The sequence below is a fragment of the Hemitrygon akajei genome, chromosome 20 (genome assembly GCF_048418815.1).
Source record: "Hemitrygon akajei chromosome 20, sHemAka1.3, whole genome shotgun sequence".
NCBI classification, from domain to species: Eukaryota; Metazoa; Chordata; class Chondrichthyes; order Myliobatiformes; family Dasyatidae; genus Hemitrygon; species Hemitrygon akajei.
The window spans coordinates 66,831,832-66,847,263 of NC_133143.1; the positions used below are offsets into that span (position 1 = coordinate 66,831,832).

General features: G+C 42.6%; 1 protein-coding gene across 2 annotated transcripts in view; it reads left to right on the forward strand.

Annotated features, from left to right (window-relative positions):
- The first annotated feature begins 3,805 nt into the window (after window positions 1–3,805).
- Window positions 3,806–15,432, forward strand: part of nek10 (NIMA-related kinase 10) — a 103,424-nt gene continuing 91,797 nt past the window's right edge. The window contains exons 1-2 of one of the 2 annotated variants that reach the window (XM_073024523.1): window positions 3,806–3,909; window positions 8,201–8,312. In XM_073024523.1, coding sequence (XP_072880624.1) covers window positions 8,239–8,312 — 74 coding nt within the window. In that variant the 5' untranslated portion in view covers window positions 3,806–3,909; window positions 8,201–8,238. Of the gene's footprint in view, window positions 3,950–8,200; window positions 8,313–15,432 lie in introns of both variants that reach the window. The other variant, XM_073024524.1, reaches the window with a different exon arrangement.

Genomic DNA, 15,432 nt, shown 5'->3' on the forward strand with positions numbered 1-15,432 from the left:
AAATAGACACATGGATGAAAGAAGTGGAGAGAAGGGTTAGGTGATCTTAGGGTAGGTTAAAGTGTTGGCACAATGTTGTGGGCCAAAGGCCTGCAATGTGCTGTACTATATACTCTACCCCCTCACACACACAGGTCAACAACCCCAGGACAGACAGCCTCCAGGCCTTGGCCCAACTCCCTGACCTCAGGCCTCGTTGATCATGGGTTTGACTTCAGGCTTTGACTTACTTGCGTGGATCTCTGCCCCCCATCTCAGAAGATAATCTAACCATGTCATCCTCTGACATTTGGTGGGTTTATATTTGCATCTTTCTTCACTGTCAAGATCCTTGGATAGTGATGGATTTTTTGAAAAAGAAATGACCAAACCTCATACGAATGGGGCTATGAATGCAGGTCATGGCTGTAACTGGCTGGAGTGAATGTTTGGGATGTTTTGTATCTGGGATGAGGGGAAAGACTGGGGAGTAGAAGATGCTTTATTTACATTCCAAATCCAATCTTGACCTTTAGCTTCTTTTACTGTCCCAACAAATCCAAAAATTAAATTTTAATAATCTCATCTTCTGAGTAGGCACATTGCTGGCCTCGGGATATCACTGAATTCATCAATTCTATAAAGCCCCTCTTAATTGGAACTGGCCAACTTTGATGAAGGATCATCAACCTGTATTGATAACACTAGTCCCATTAGCACTAGACTCCCCAGCACAGAGGACATTTCCAAAAGGTAATGCTTCAAGAAGGCAGCATCATTATGCTTCACAGCCTGGTATGGAAACACCAATGCACTTGTATGGAAAAGCCCACAAAAGGTAAGTGGATATAGCCCAGTACCTCCAGGGTAAAGCCCTCCCCACCATTAGCACATCAGAGTCGCAGGAAAGCAGATCATCAAGGACCCACACCATCTAGGCCATGCTCTTTCCTTGCAGCTGCCATCAAGGAGGAGGTGCAGGAGCCTCAGGATTCACATCACCAGCTTCAGGAACGGTCATTACCCCTCGACCATCAGGCTCCCGAACCGAAGGGAAAGATTTCACTTAACACTGGTGTTCCCACAAACCATGGATTCATTTTCACAGACTCTTCACTTCATGTTCTTGATATTTATTGCTTATTTATTTATTATTATTTTGTTTTTTTTCCTCTTTATTTTTGTATTTGCACAGTTTGTTGCCTTTTGCACATTGATTGTCCATCCTGTTGGGTGTGGTCTTTCATTGATTCTACTGTGTTTCTTGGTTTTACTGTACCTGCCCACAAGAAAACGAGTCTCAGGGTAGTATATGATGACATATATGTTCTTTAATAATAAATTTATTTTGAACTTTGAGGATTGCCATTACTGAGGCCATCCTGTCTGCTCATTTCTACCATCAGAGGGTGTGTACCTGAAGACACACACTTAATGTTTTAAGAACAGCTTCTTCTCCTCCGACATCAGATTTCTGAATGGACAATGACCCCATGATTACTACCTAACTATTTTTGCTCTCATTTTGCACTATTTATTTAATTATACATTATATACACATATTATAATTTTTTTTGGCTTTAACTTATCTTGTTAGATTTCTGAGTGCAGATTGGATGTCACTGTGAATCTTTAATTGCCCTTGTTGCCACCACCAATCTCTACTTTGTCCCAGATACTCCCAGATTTTCCTTGCCTGATTCATAACAAGAGACAGACCAGGTTATGTCTTTATTTCTTAATATGTAGGAGAATGAGGGACGACCTTATCAAAAGAGTTTAAAATTATGAGAAGCACAAAATGGACTAACAGTACAGGAAAGTCCAAAACTAGGTGGCATAGATTTAGGGTGAGAGGGAAAAGATTTAAAATAGACCTACAGGACATGTTTTTCATCCGGAGGGTGGTATGTGGAGTGAGCTGCCAGAGGAAGTGGTTGAGGCAGCTACATTTAAGAAGCACGTGGATTGGTCCATTGAAAGAGGAATGTCGATTGATCACAGGGAACTGGGTGGTTGGCATGGACTATCTGGGCCGAAGGGCCTTCATGCATGCTGTTCTATAACTCCATGACCTTTTGAAAGTATTTAGAATTATGAGAGGCTTAGATAGGCTGGATGGTGACAGTCGATTCCCCAGTGTAGGTTAGCCCAAAACAATGAGCTGTAGACTTAGGGTCGGAAGGAAAGATCTAAAAAGGGTCTGAGGGTGAGTGGTAAGTACGTAGGATGAACTGCCGGAGGAAGTGGTGGTTCTTCCTCTTTTGTGCTAATGGAGGCTCACACGTATCTGGAATGTGCATTACCGCCACCTACTGTAACGGAATATAAAGGGAGATCAGATCCGAACTCCCAAACCTGTTTTAGTTAAAAAGTCCACTACTTAACTGACCCTGCCTCTGGTGCCAGAATATCCTGCAAACCAGGCACCCCAGCACTACCCAATAATTGCCTAAACAGCTTTCCACTTTCCAACGGATATCCGTGGCACACCATGATCACATGTTACACAGTCTCTGGGACCTTACAAAAATCACAGCACCCATTGCCACGCTTACCGGCAAGTGCCAAAGTGGAGTGCAAACTCGTACGTCCAAATGCCAGCCTCAACAACTACACATCTCCCCGGACTGATGGAAACAAACTGTGATACCACCTCCCCGTCCCACTCCTATCCTACAGTTTCCCAATCCCAACTAACCTAATAAGATTTGCCTTCGTACTTTTCCATATTAACTATAATATGGAAAATTATGTAAGTGCCTGCTTTGCTGTAACATCTGCCCCTTCGTTACCCGATACATCCCCAGGTTCAGGTACCCAACAAACTGTACTACTACTCCCACACTCTCCGGAACGTACAGATTATAATGCACTTCATTCAGAGGGAGTGGTTGAGGCAGGTACATGGAGGGGAGGGGAGGGGTTTAGAGGGATATGAGCTGAACGCAGGAAACTGAGACGAGCTTGGTGGGCGTGGGCTGGTTGTGGACAGGTCTGTATCCCAGATGTAACTCGGATTAAATTTAAAAATCAAACTGTTATTGTAATCAACTCTGTTATTGAAGAAAGTTCGCTGACCTGGACATTAATTTCCCTTCTCTCGCTATCGGCTACCTCGTGATCGCCCACCTTGTCTACATGCGCTGGACTTCCTCTGTAACTGTTACGCTTTATTCTGCATTGTCACTGTTTTACCTTGTTCTACCTCCAATTATTTGAGTAATGAATGATCTGTATGAACAGTACTCAAGACAAACTTTTCACTGTATCTCGGTACAGGTGACAATAATAAACCAATTTACTAACTGATCTGCCCCAGGCGCTCGGTGATGAGAGAGGAAAACCGTTTTCCACGGCAATGCCCGACTCCGCCCAAGGCTCTTCTTGTCCCCAGCGCCCCTCCCCACTCCGGTGCCAGGACCCCTTCAGCCCCGCCCCCTGTCTCCGGTACCATGTAACTATCCTTCCCTGACCCCTATCTCCGGTATCTGTCCGGACTATCCCTAACCCCGGTGTCCGGTACTGGGACCCTCTCGTCCCCGCCCCCTCTCTCCAGTACCTGGGTACCCTCCCCTCAATGTAACTAACCTTCCCTGATCCCCCTCTCCGGTATCTGTCTAGACTGTCCCTAACTTCTGTCTCCTGTATCGGAACCCTCTCGTTCCCTGGCCCCTCTCTCTGGATCCTCCCGCCGGTGCAAAGCCGTTCCCATGGCAACCGCCATAGCGTCGGCGCTCGCACGGGGAGTTTGTCATGTCACCGCATCTTCGACGCTGATTGCATGAGGTAGCTCCCGGCTGCAGCATTGGTGACTGTGATTGGTGGAGAAAGCAGGGCCCCCGGTGTCCAAGGACCCGGGTGAAGAGTAAACGGAATCGGCAGGGAGGGCGGAGGAAAGGAGGGGGACGTGGATCTCCCCGGGAGGAGGTGAGGAGGAGGAGGGGGACGCGGATCTCCCCGGGAGGAGGTGAGGAGGAGGGGGACGCGGGGCCCCGTTTGGGAAGGGCCTGGGGGAAGAAGGGGGAGATTCGATACAAAGTTCCGGGAGGGCGACTCGGGAAATGGCGCTCCGAGCTGCGGTCCATGGAGGAGAGTGGAGGGAGCCGTTGAATTAGAATGATGGTGGGGGCGGCAAAGCGGGTAGCTGTTCTCCATCGACGAGAGGTGGGGAAAGATGGTGCTGCAAAGTTAGGGCCTCCCACCACTACGCATAGAAACATAGAAAATAGGTGCAGGAGTAGGCCATTCGGCCCTTCGAGCCTGCACCACCATTCAGTATGAATTTAAAAATATAATGTGTATGTACATGTACACTGTTTTCTGGCAGAGGTTGTTAATCTTTCCATTAACAATCCCAAACCACATTGATCATAATGGGCACCCTCCTTGTGGCCACTATGATGTCCCGTCATTGACACCAGAATCACCTTTATAATCACTGTCATTTATTTATTTAAAGATACAGCGCGGAACATTCCCTTCCGGCCCAATGAGCTGTTCCACCTAGCAAACCATCTATTTAACGAAAGCCTAATCACAGGATAATTTACAATGAGCAGTTAACGTACTAACCAGCGCGTCTTTAGACTGTGTGGGGAGACTGGAGCATCCGGAGGAAACCTACACAGTTCAAGGGGAGAACGAACTAACTTCTTAGAGACGGCGCCAGAATTCAACTCCAAATTCCGGAATCCCCGAGATGTAATTGCATCGTTAACGCGCAAAAGAGGAATAATGAGGGTTCATAGACCATTTAGAAATCTGATAACGAGATAGAAGTTGTTCTTAAAACGATTAGTGTGGGTCTTGAGGCTACTGTACCTCCTCCATGATAACATTAACAAGAAAAGGGTGTAGGCATTCATTATGAACATACCTGCCTCTGCCACTTCTTTGGGCGGCTTGTTCCATATACTTACCATCCTCTGTGTGGAAAATAACTGCCCTTCAAGCCCCTTTAAATGTATTCCTTTTCACTGTAATCATATGCCCTCTGGTTCTAGACTCTCCTACCATAGGTGGGGGGGGGGGAAGATTCCTCCTATCTTTGTCCCTCATAATTTTGTAAACATCTATAAAGGCAACTTTTTAGCCTCTTTCATTCCATCTTATCTGTCTCTCCATATAACCAAACCCTCCTGTCTTCTCTGTCCATACCTATGTCAGGCTGCTGTTTATTGACCAGAGCTCAGCATTCAACACAATCATGCCCTCAGTTCTAATCAAAATGCACCAAAACCTGGGCCTGATAGATCGGCTGGTTGAGTGGTGTCACAACAATAACCTTGTACTCAACATCAGTAAGGTCAAAGAATTGACTTTTAGAAGAGGAAGTCAAGGGGGGAGTTGGCACACCAATCCTCACTGAGGGATCAGCAATGAAAAGGGTGAGCAGTTTCCAATTCTTTGGTTTCATCATCTCTAAGGATCTTTCTTGGGCCCAACATATTGATGCAATTACAAAGAAGACATGGCAGCAGTTATATTTCATTAGGAGTTTGAGGAGAGTGGTTACATCACTAAGCATTGAGGACATCTTCAGAAGGTGTTGTCTCAAAATGGTGACATCCTTCAAGAACCCCCATCACCCAGGACATGCCCTTTTCTCATTGCTACCAACAAGGAGGAGGTGCGGTAGCCTGAAGACATACATACACTCAACATTTTAGGAATATATACAAAATTGTAATTTACAGTTTTTACTGTTACGTATTGCATTGTACTGCTTGCCACATAACAACAAATTTCACAACATACGCCAGTATGTTAAACCTGATTCTGATCTTGGGAACATCCCTGTTTATCTTCCCTGCACTCTCTCTAACCTAATCACATTTTTCCAATGGTATGATGAATGGAACTACACAGAGTATTCCAGGTGTATTCTTACCAGTATCTTATATAACTGTAACATGACAATATCTATTCAATGAATGGAAGTGTGCCATATGCTTCCTTCACCACCTTGGCTACCAGTGTTCTCTCTTCCACAGTGCTACCCAGGACCCTGTAATTCACTGTCTATGGCCTGGTATGGTTTATCTTCCTAAAATGCATCCCTTTGCCATTATTTGAACTAAGTTCCTGTTGTTACCATAGACTATCTTCTTCACTGTTCACCATTCTCACCAATTTTAGTTAAGTCTGCAAATTTGCATGGTAGTGTAGTGGCTGGCATAATGTTTTACAACCCGAGTTCAATTCCTGTCGACGCCTGTAATGAGTTTGCACGTTCTCCCCATGACCACATGGGTTTCCTCTGGGTGCCCCAGTTTCCACCCACAGTCCAAAGATGTACCGGTTGAAATGTTAATTGGTCATTGTAAATTGTGCCCTGATTAGGCTAGGATTAAAATCAGGGGAATTGCTCAGTGGCATGGGTTGAAGGGCCAGAAGGGCCTATTCCGTGATGTATGCTAATAAAATAAAATAATAAAATTAGGAAGACATTCTCATCCAAATGTAATGCAACAGCTTAGATCCCAGGCCACAACACAAGTCACAAGACTTTAGTCCAAATATCACCCCTCACTACTAGCTTTCACTACTAGCTTCCACTAAGTCAAGTTGGTTGGCTCACCTTGAAATCTATGTGATCTAACCTTACAAACTAGCCAACCTTGCAGGACATTGCTGAAGCCCATATAACCAATATCAATAGCCTTGCTCTTGTTAATTCCCTTAGTTACTTCTTCAAACAAAAAGATTAAATTCATGAGGCATACCTTCCCATGCACCAATCCTCACTGAGGGATCAGCAATGGAAAGGGTGAGCAGTTGCTGTCTTGGTTGTTCTGTGTGGTGGAGTGGTCTAGGACTAGGGCACGGGTTGTGCAAAATATGGACTGTCCTGATGGTGTCCAGGTCATTTGCGTTTCATTTCACTGCAATAATATGTTCCCATTTGAGGTAAAAACATAAAATCAGTCTAACCATCAGCAAAATCCTAAAGGAACTCAGCAGTTCCTCTACCATTTAGTGTGTGCGTAGCTGTGGATTTCCAGCATCTGCAGATTCTCTTGTGTTTATCCATCTAACCATAGTTATGATGGAAGCTGATACTGTCATGGATCCCAAGGGGAAGAATATAAGTCTGCTCAAAAAAGCAGCAGATCTGTAGGTTGGAAGCAGTAAAAATAAACAGGGGGAAGTGGTTTGAGGCAACTTTGGGAGCTGTTGTGTGGGGGTGGGGTGTTGGAAGATATGCAGTAAACCAAACAGATACTAAGAATTAGAATGAGAAAAATTGCAGACGTTGAAAGTGAATAGCTCCATAAAACATGAGCAGCACTGGCACAGGGGATGAATATGATGGAAGTCAGTGAACAAGTCTGTATCCAAGTGTCACATACCACTCAATTCAAAGGAGACAGTTTTGCCCAGCATGCATTGGGATTGTAGAAGTTGGCTGATACCAAGCAATTTGTTTAACATCTGAAGTGTGCAGTACTGAAACAATGTCATTACCAGATATCAAAGGATTGGCTTGATTTTTTTTTCATGTTGACGTAAAGGAACTTCTTTCTATGACCTGATCATAGAACTTTGAACAACGGTGTACAGGAAGGTCCTGAATGCTTATGCTGGTCTTTTTTTATGGAGCTGTTTACCTTAGACCACTGCATTTTCTTCCTCATTCTTTTTTTTAAACTCCAAATTTTTATCTATACAGCATAAATTTTTGATGCTGTATTGAATTTGCTTACAGTACATTCTAGGTCATAACTTTAAAACTTTTTGTTGATCACTGCAAACCTCTTTAGTTACTATTTATACTTTTGTTAATTGTACCAGACTTTCTGAACTTCTAGAATGACTACAGTTTCTCTTACCCTGAAGTCCCTCTTTGATAGATAGTAGTAATTAACTTTTGCCTGCTTTCTAAGGGTGATGTGCAGACTGACACACAATAATGCAGCTAAGGAAATAATCCAGGATTGCTTTATAAAAAGGTGTAGTAACTTCTTGCTTTGACAGTCCATTTTTCTAATAATAGAGCCGAGCAATGATGCATCCTTTTAAAATATCGTTTTCAACATAGTCATTTCCTTCTGCGGAAACCCACCCCACCCAAACACATCCCAGTTTCTCTGTGCCTTTAAAATTGTAACATTGACTTTGTATCTGGAACTCAAACTTCTGAAAATATAAGCCAGAGATGTTGTTAAAATGTATTTACTGTATATTTTAAGACTTTAAACCTCTTTTGTTCCTACAGGAATGGTGTTTTTAACATTGACTAAGTGAAGTGCTACAATGCTTGAGCAAGACAAAAAGATTAAAGTTGCAGTAAAACCATCAGACACAAAGCTCCAAAGAACTGCAGACAAGTATGTTATTTTGTTACTGACATTACCAATACAGTACTATGCAATAGTATTATTAGGTGTGTGTATATATAGATATATATATCTAGGATACCTAAGACTTTTGCACAGTACTGTATTAGTTTTATGTATTTCACGGTATTTCTGCCTAAAAAAAGACAAATTTCATGGCATATTTGAGTCATGATAAACCTGATTCTAATATGGGTATCTATTGTGGACTGAGTGGGAAGGGGGCAGGGAAAGGGGAAGAGAGAGGGGAATCATGGTTGGGAAAAGAGGAAGGGGAAGGGGAGGGAGTGCGAAGCACTAGAGATACATTCTGTAATGATCAACAAACCAATTGTTTGGAATAAAATGCCTTGCCTGTTGTCTCAGGGCTGGGTGTGTCTGCACCTATGGCACCCCTGTCCCTGGCACACCTTCTCTGCCTCCTGTCCCACGCCCCTCTTGCGGCACTCCATCGTTGTGATTCTCGACATCCTTTGCTCCCGCCAGATATACAAACTAGCTCTCTGCTCCATGTTGACAAATACAGTTGTGCAAAAGTCTTAGGCACCCTGGCTGCAGTGTGTGTGAATATTTAGTAAGACCATGAAGCGCGGGAGGAGTATTAGCCCATTCAGCCAATTGAGTATGCTCCACCATGGCAGATTTATCATCCCTCTCAACTGTGTTCTCCTGCAGTCTTTGGCAGTCTTACTGATCAAAAACCCATCAACTTCCACTTTAAATATACCCAATGACTTGCTTCCACAACTGTCTATGGCAATGAATTCCACAAATTCACTGCTAGAGAAATTCCACCTCATCTCTGTTCTAAATTGATGTTCCTCAATTCTGAGGCAGTGCCCTCGGGCTGTAAACTCCTCCACTATAGGAAATATCCACTCTATCTAGGTCTTTCAGTCTATCTAAAATATTTCTTTTTAATTAATACACTTGAAACGGGTTTATCTGCTGCAAATGCAAAAAAGTGAGTCAATGGAAGATGTTGGAATGTAAAGTCTACACAACAGTCTATCTACGTCTGGAAATGGAAAATTCAGGTAGCTCTAACTAAGTCAAGAGACATTTACTATTGGGATTAATATCTCAGATCAATGCCCTTTCATCAGATCCATGGGCTTTTTGACCTTCATTAGGTTGGAGCTTACTAAATCAACCCATATGAGCAATATTATTGCAATAATTGCTGCTCATTCATTTAGAAAGAAGTCGCAATTTCCTCTCTGGGAAAAGCAATAGTTTCTTAAAGGGATTTTGTCTTCCCTAGTTTACTTTCAAGTTTATTGTCATTCAACCACACATGAATGCAGCCAAACAAAACAGTATTCCTCCAGAACCAAGGTGCAAAGCACAGTACAGTCGGCCCTCCTTATCCGTGAGGGATTGGTTCCGGGACCCCTTGCAGATACCAAAATTCGCAGATGTTCAAGTCCCTTATTCAACTCTGTCTCAATGCTGTGGATCTTAGGACCCAGCGGAACTTAAGACCTTATTTAACCTGTCTCAGTGCAGTGGACATTAGGACCCAGTGGTAGAGATCTGAATCTGCAGTGTTTCTGTTCACGAAAATAATCACGATAACGATAGAAAGTAAAGTGGAAATAATAAAGCGATCAAAAACAGGTGAAACGCCATCGGTCATTAGAAAAACATTAGGCTATGTTGGTCAACGATCGGAACAATTTTAAAGGATAAAGTGAGAAAGGCTGTGCCCCGATGAAAGCTACAATTATTACTAAGCAAGACAGTGATTTAGTTATTGGGTTTGGGGGTTTTGGGTTTTTGATCCTCCACATCAACCCGGCATGGTGGAGAGCACACTCAATAGCGATCTATCACTAGATCGAACTCGGGAACTTCCCGAGCCCAGCGCTGAAACATGCGTTCTTAAGTGTTTTATATGCATAGAAAGGTAAAATATATACTATATACGAATGCAAACGTTTGACTAACTGACGCTAAATAATACCGGATGTACCTGTTCCGACTTAGGAAGAGAACTTCCGATTTTTTTCGATCCCGATCCACGATAACCCACAAACATCCTCCTGTATACTTTAAATCATCTCTAGATTACTTATAATACCTAATACAATGCAAATGCTATGTAAAATAGTTGTTATACTGCATTGTTTAGGGAATAATGACAAGAAAAAAAGTCTGTACATGCTTGAACAACAAGTGCTGGAAGAGCACTTCCAGGTTTTCGCAATTCGCGGTTGGTTGAATTCGCGGATAAGGAGGGCCAACTGTACCAACAGTCACACACAGCAGAAGGCACATATAGCACACATAAGATATCAGTAAAATACAGTCACACAAAAAACTATAGTCTAAGACCCTGAGTCTGTGAATGTTGCAGAAATCTGCAGTGGAACACAATACAGCATGTCTTCTGCTGAGCGAACACCAGGGGCAGTACTGACTCCAATACGGAGGCCACACCACACCACCTCTGGTGAAGTGCACAGACTCTGATGCCTCTCTCCTGGGTGGCTGTACACAGGTGGTACCACGTCTTGAGGCCTCATCCTCGCGACAACTGAGGCCATGCAGCTTCCCCACTGTCTGCCAATAAATCAGTAAATTGGTCTTGCAGTGTTCCACATTAACAATGTTCAATAGGATTTTTTGATCACAAGAAAAGTGACTAAGCTGATCACTGGCTGTTAGATTGCACACCTGCTTCATGCACCGACTCCTCCAATGCCTCTTTGATGCAGGCAGCAGCATGATCTGCACCAATTCCAGCTCCTTCAGTTTCTTCACCAATGAGCAACTCATTGATGAGGTAAACCTGCAGTACATTAAGTTCTTAATGTACGGCAGGGTTTAGCAATCTTAAAATATACTTTTAAGAAGGACAGTAACACCTTTGTTTGACCACGTAGATGCTGCTGCAATCAAACATGCCTCCATCTTAGTAGGTTATTTGGTCACAAGATATTTAAGCTACTTAACTGAAAAGACTTTTAGTATCCTGCTTTATATTATTGGTTAGTTTGCCCTCATATTTAATCTTTTCCTTTACTTATAGCTTTTTTAGTTGCCTTTTGTTGGATTTTAAAAGCCTCCCAATCATCCAACTTCCCACTCACTTTTGCTACCTTATATGCCCTTTCCTTGGCTTTTATGCAGTCCTTAACTTCCCTTGTCAGCCACTGTTGCCTAGCCCTACTGTTTGAGAACAAATTCTTCTGTGGGATGTATCTATTTTGCTCCCTATGAACTATTCTCAGAAACTTCATCCACCTCTGTTCTGCCATCATCCCCACCAGTATTCTCTCCAATCCACCTGGGCAAGCTCCTCTCTCATGCTTCTATAATTCACTTTATTCCATTGCAACACTGATACATCTGACTTATGTTTCTCCCTCTCAAACTGCAGTATGAATTCAATCATATAATGATCACTGCCTCCTAAGAGTTCTTTTATGTTGAGCTGACTAATAAGATCTGGGTTATTACACAACACCCAATCTATGATAGCCTTTCCCCAGTAGGCTTGAGCACAAGCTGCTCCAAAGAAACATCTCATAGGCATTCAACAAATTCCCTTTCTTGCGATCTGACATCAACCTGATTTTCCCAATCTCCTGGCATATTGAAGTCCCCATACAATTATGACATTATCCTTATTATATGTCTTTTCCAGCCCCCTTTGCGATCTCAGCCCCCATCTTAGTTACTGTTTGGAGACCTATATATGATTCCCATAATGGTTTTTTCACTTCTGCAGTTTTTTAACTCCACCCACACAGATCTGACATTCTCTGACCTCTTTCTAAAGATGTAATTTCATTCCTCACCAATAGAGCCACACCACCGCCTACCTTCCTGGGTGTCCTTTCAATACAAAGTATATCCTTTGATATTAAACTCCCAACTGTGACCTTCTGTGCCTCCACGACTCAGTGATGCCCAAACGTCATACTGCTCTATCTCTAATTGCGCCACGAGTTTGTGCTCCTTATTCTGAATGCTACATGTGTTTATATACACGTAGTCCCTTCGGCCCACAATATTGTGCTGAACTAATTAAATTAGTAATCAAATAGCTTTCTGCTGTTGTCAGAGATATTACTCTCAGACATGGGTATGGCATCCTAGCTGTCTATGTGATATGCAATCCAGTACAGAAGCCAGGGCAGTATGATATGGAAAGCAAGCTGTTGCCTATGGAGCAGGCTCTCCCTCTCCATGTCGCTGATGAATCCAGAGGAGCTGTAGAGACCTTATGGAATCCAACTGCACATTTTTCCTTGGGGGTTTACTCCCAACGCCTTCCCCATGAGTAAGTATAGCTGCGAGGCAGTGGAAGTTTGATATCAGAGTTTTCCTTCTCCTAGATGTGCTGTCAAACATGGCTGATGACCCCAATCTGCCCAAAACTACTGGTCTTAAGGTGCTAGTAATCCACCTTTGCCCCTTCTCCTGTCAGTAGAAATGGTTCCATGGGGCTTAGTAGCTAAGCCACACATCAAGGCCAGGAGCTGGAGCTGGTTGTCAAAAGCTATTTGAGATGCATGGCATTGGGAGCATTTAATAGCTCATAGTATTTTATTCCCATTACTACCTCCCAGCTTATAATAACCTTAAGGAGATTTTTCCAATAGATGTGAATTAGCTGTACTTGCCCACTATATTGGAGAGTAGAAAGTGTAGGATTTATGCATTCTGGAGCAAGTACAATTTTAAAAATATGGTCATTGATATTCAACTGCTAATTAACCTCTGGAGAAAAAACCATGTTGAGTTTTCTCTGTATGTCTTCTTTCAGAAGACAATTTATATTGAGACTTAAAATAATAAAAGGTTTTCTTTGCCCCTTTTATCTCCCTTAATCCCACCCATGCTTCCCAATCTTTACTCCTTATTTAAACCTAATCCAAGTGACTGAAAACACTTCCTATTGTAGGCTCAATGAGGACTCTTCACTATGATTGGTTAAGTATCCTATCAACAGTATATGGCATCTTCCCATCTTCAGTTACTCTGTGAAGTACATTAAATTGGAGTAAAATACAAGCCGGTGCAATTTCCTGGCTGCTGCCAGCAGTAGAAATGGTGAATGCTGTTGGTTGGCAGCTGTAAGTGGAAGAAATGTTTATACAGATGTATAATTTTGATGGAACTGAAGTAATCACTGAAAGAATAAAATTCAAATATATATATATATCTTCCTGCATTACATTTTTTCCAAAAGGACATTTTTGGCTGTAAGTAGCTTTGGCCAGTTTGAGGTCCAAAAATGTGCTGTGTAATACCAGTATAGTTCTACGTTTCATTTGTAATAGAGCAGAAAAGCAAATAGAACCACAAGGATAGGTTGAGTGAGCTGGGGCTTTTCTCTTTGGAGCGAAGAAGGATGAGAGGTAAATTGATAGAGGAGTGCAAGATGATAAGGGCCATAGATACAAGGAATGTTGAGAAGTTACGAGGAATGTTGACGAAGTTACGAGGAATGTTGACGAAGGTAAGGCAGTGGATGTAGTCTATATGGACTTCAGCAAGGCCTTTGACAAAGTTCCACATGGAAGGTTAGTTAAGAAGGTTCAGTTGTTAGGTATTAATGCTGGAGTAATAAAATGGATTCAACAGTGGCTAGATGGGAGATGCCAGAGAGTAGTGGTGGATAATTGTTTATCGCGATGGAGGCCGGTGACTAGCGGGGTGCCTCAGGGATCTGTTTTGGGCCCAATGTTGTTTGTAATATACATAAATGATCTGGATGATGGGGTGGTAAATTGGATTAGTAAGTATGCCGATGATACTAAGGTAGGAGGTGTTGTGGATAATGAGGTGGGTTTTCAAAGCTTGCAGGGAGATTTATGCCGGTTAGAAGAATGGGCTGAACGTTGGCAGATGGAGTTTAATGCTGAGAAGTGTGAGGTTCTACATTTTGGCAGGAATAATCCAAATAGAACATACAGGGTAAATGGTAGGGCATTGAGGAATGCAGTGGAACAGAGAGATATAGGAATAACAGTGCATAGTTCCCTGAAGGTGGAGTCTCATGTAGATAGGGTGGTGAAGAAGGCTTTTGGAACGCTGGCCTTTATAAATCAGAGCATTGAGTACAGAAGTTGGGATGTAATGTTAAAATTGTACAAGGCATTGGTAAGGCCAAATTTGGAATATTGTGTACAGTTCTGGTCACCGAATTATAGGAAAGATATCAATAAATTAGAGAGAGTACAGAGACGATTTACTAGGATGTTACCTGGGTTTCAGCACTTAAGTTATAGAGAAAGGTTGAACAAGTTAGGTCTCTATTCATTGGAGCGTAGAAGGTTGAGGGGGGATTTGATCGAGGTATTTAACATTTTGAGAGGGATAGATAGAGTTGACGTGAATAGGCTGTTTCCATTGAGAGTAGGGGAGATTCAAATGAGAGGACATGATTTGAGAGTTAGGGGGCAAAAGTTTAAGGGAAACATGAGGGGGTATTTCTTTACTCAGAGAGTGATAGCTGTGTGGAATGAGCTTCCTGTAGAAGTAGTAGAGGCCAGTTCAGTTGTGTCATTTAAGGTAAAATTGGATAGGTATATGGACAGGAAAGGAGTGGAGGGTTATGGGCTGAGTGCGGGTAGGTGGGACTAGGTGAAATTAGGAGTTTGGCACGGACTAGGAGGGCCGGAATGGCCTGTTTCCGTGCTGTGATTGTTATATATGGTTATATATGATAGAGTGGTTACCCAGAGACTTTTTTCCAGTGTGGAAATGGCTAGTACATGTGCATAATTTTAATGTTCTTGGAGAAAAGTATAGCAGGATGGTGAGGGGTGTCACAGGTACTTTTTTTACACAGTGTGCTGGGGATATGGAGCACCCTGCCAGGGGTGGTGATGGAGGTAGATACATTGTGCACAAACAAGAATTTCTTATATAACCACATGGTTGATAGTAAAATGGAGGACTATGTAGGATTGAAGGGTTAGATTGATCTTACAGTAGATTAGAAAGTCAGCACAACATTGTGGGCTGAAGGACCTGTATCTGTGCTGTAATGTTCTATGTTCCATGTTAATACATATGAAAGCTTTAAAGCCAGTCATAGGAAGAAATGGTTTACTATTGCTTAACTAATTCAGTCATTGTATGTTAAAATATT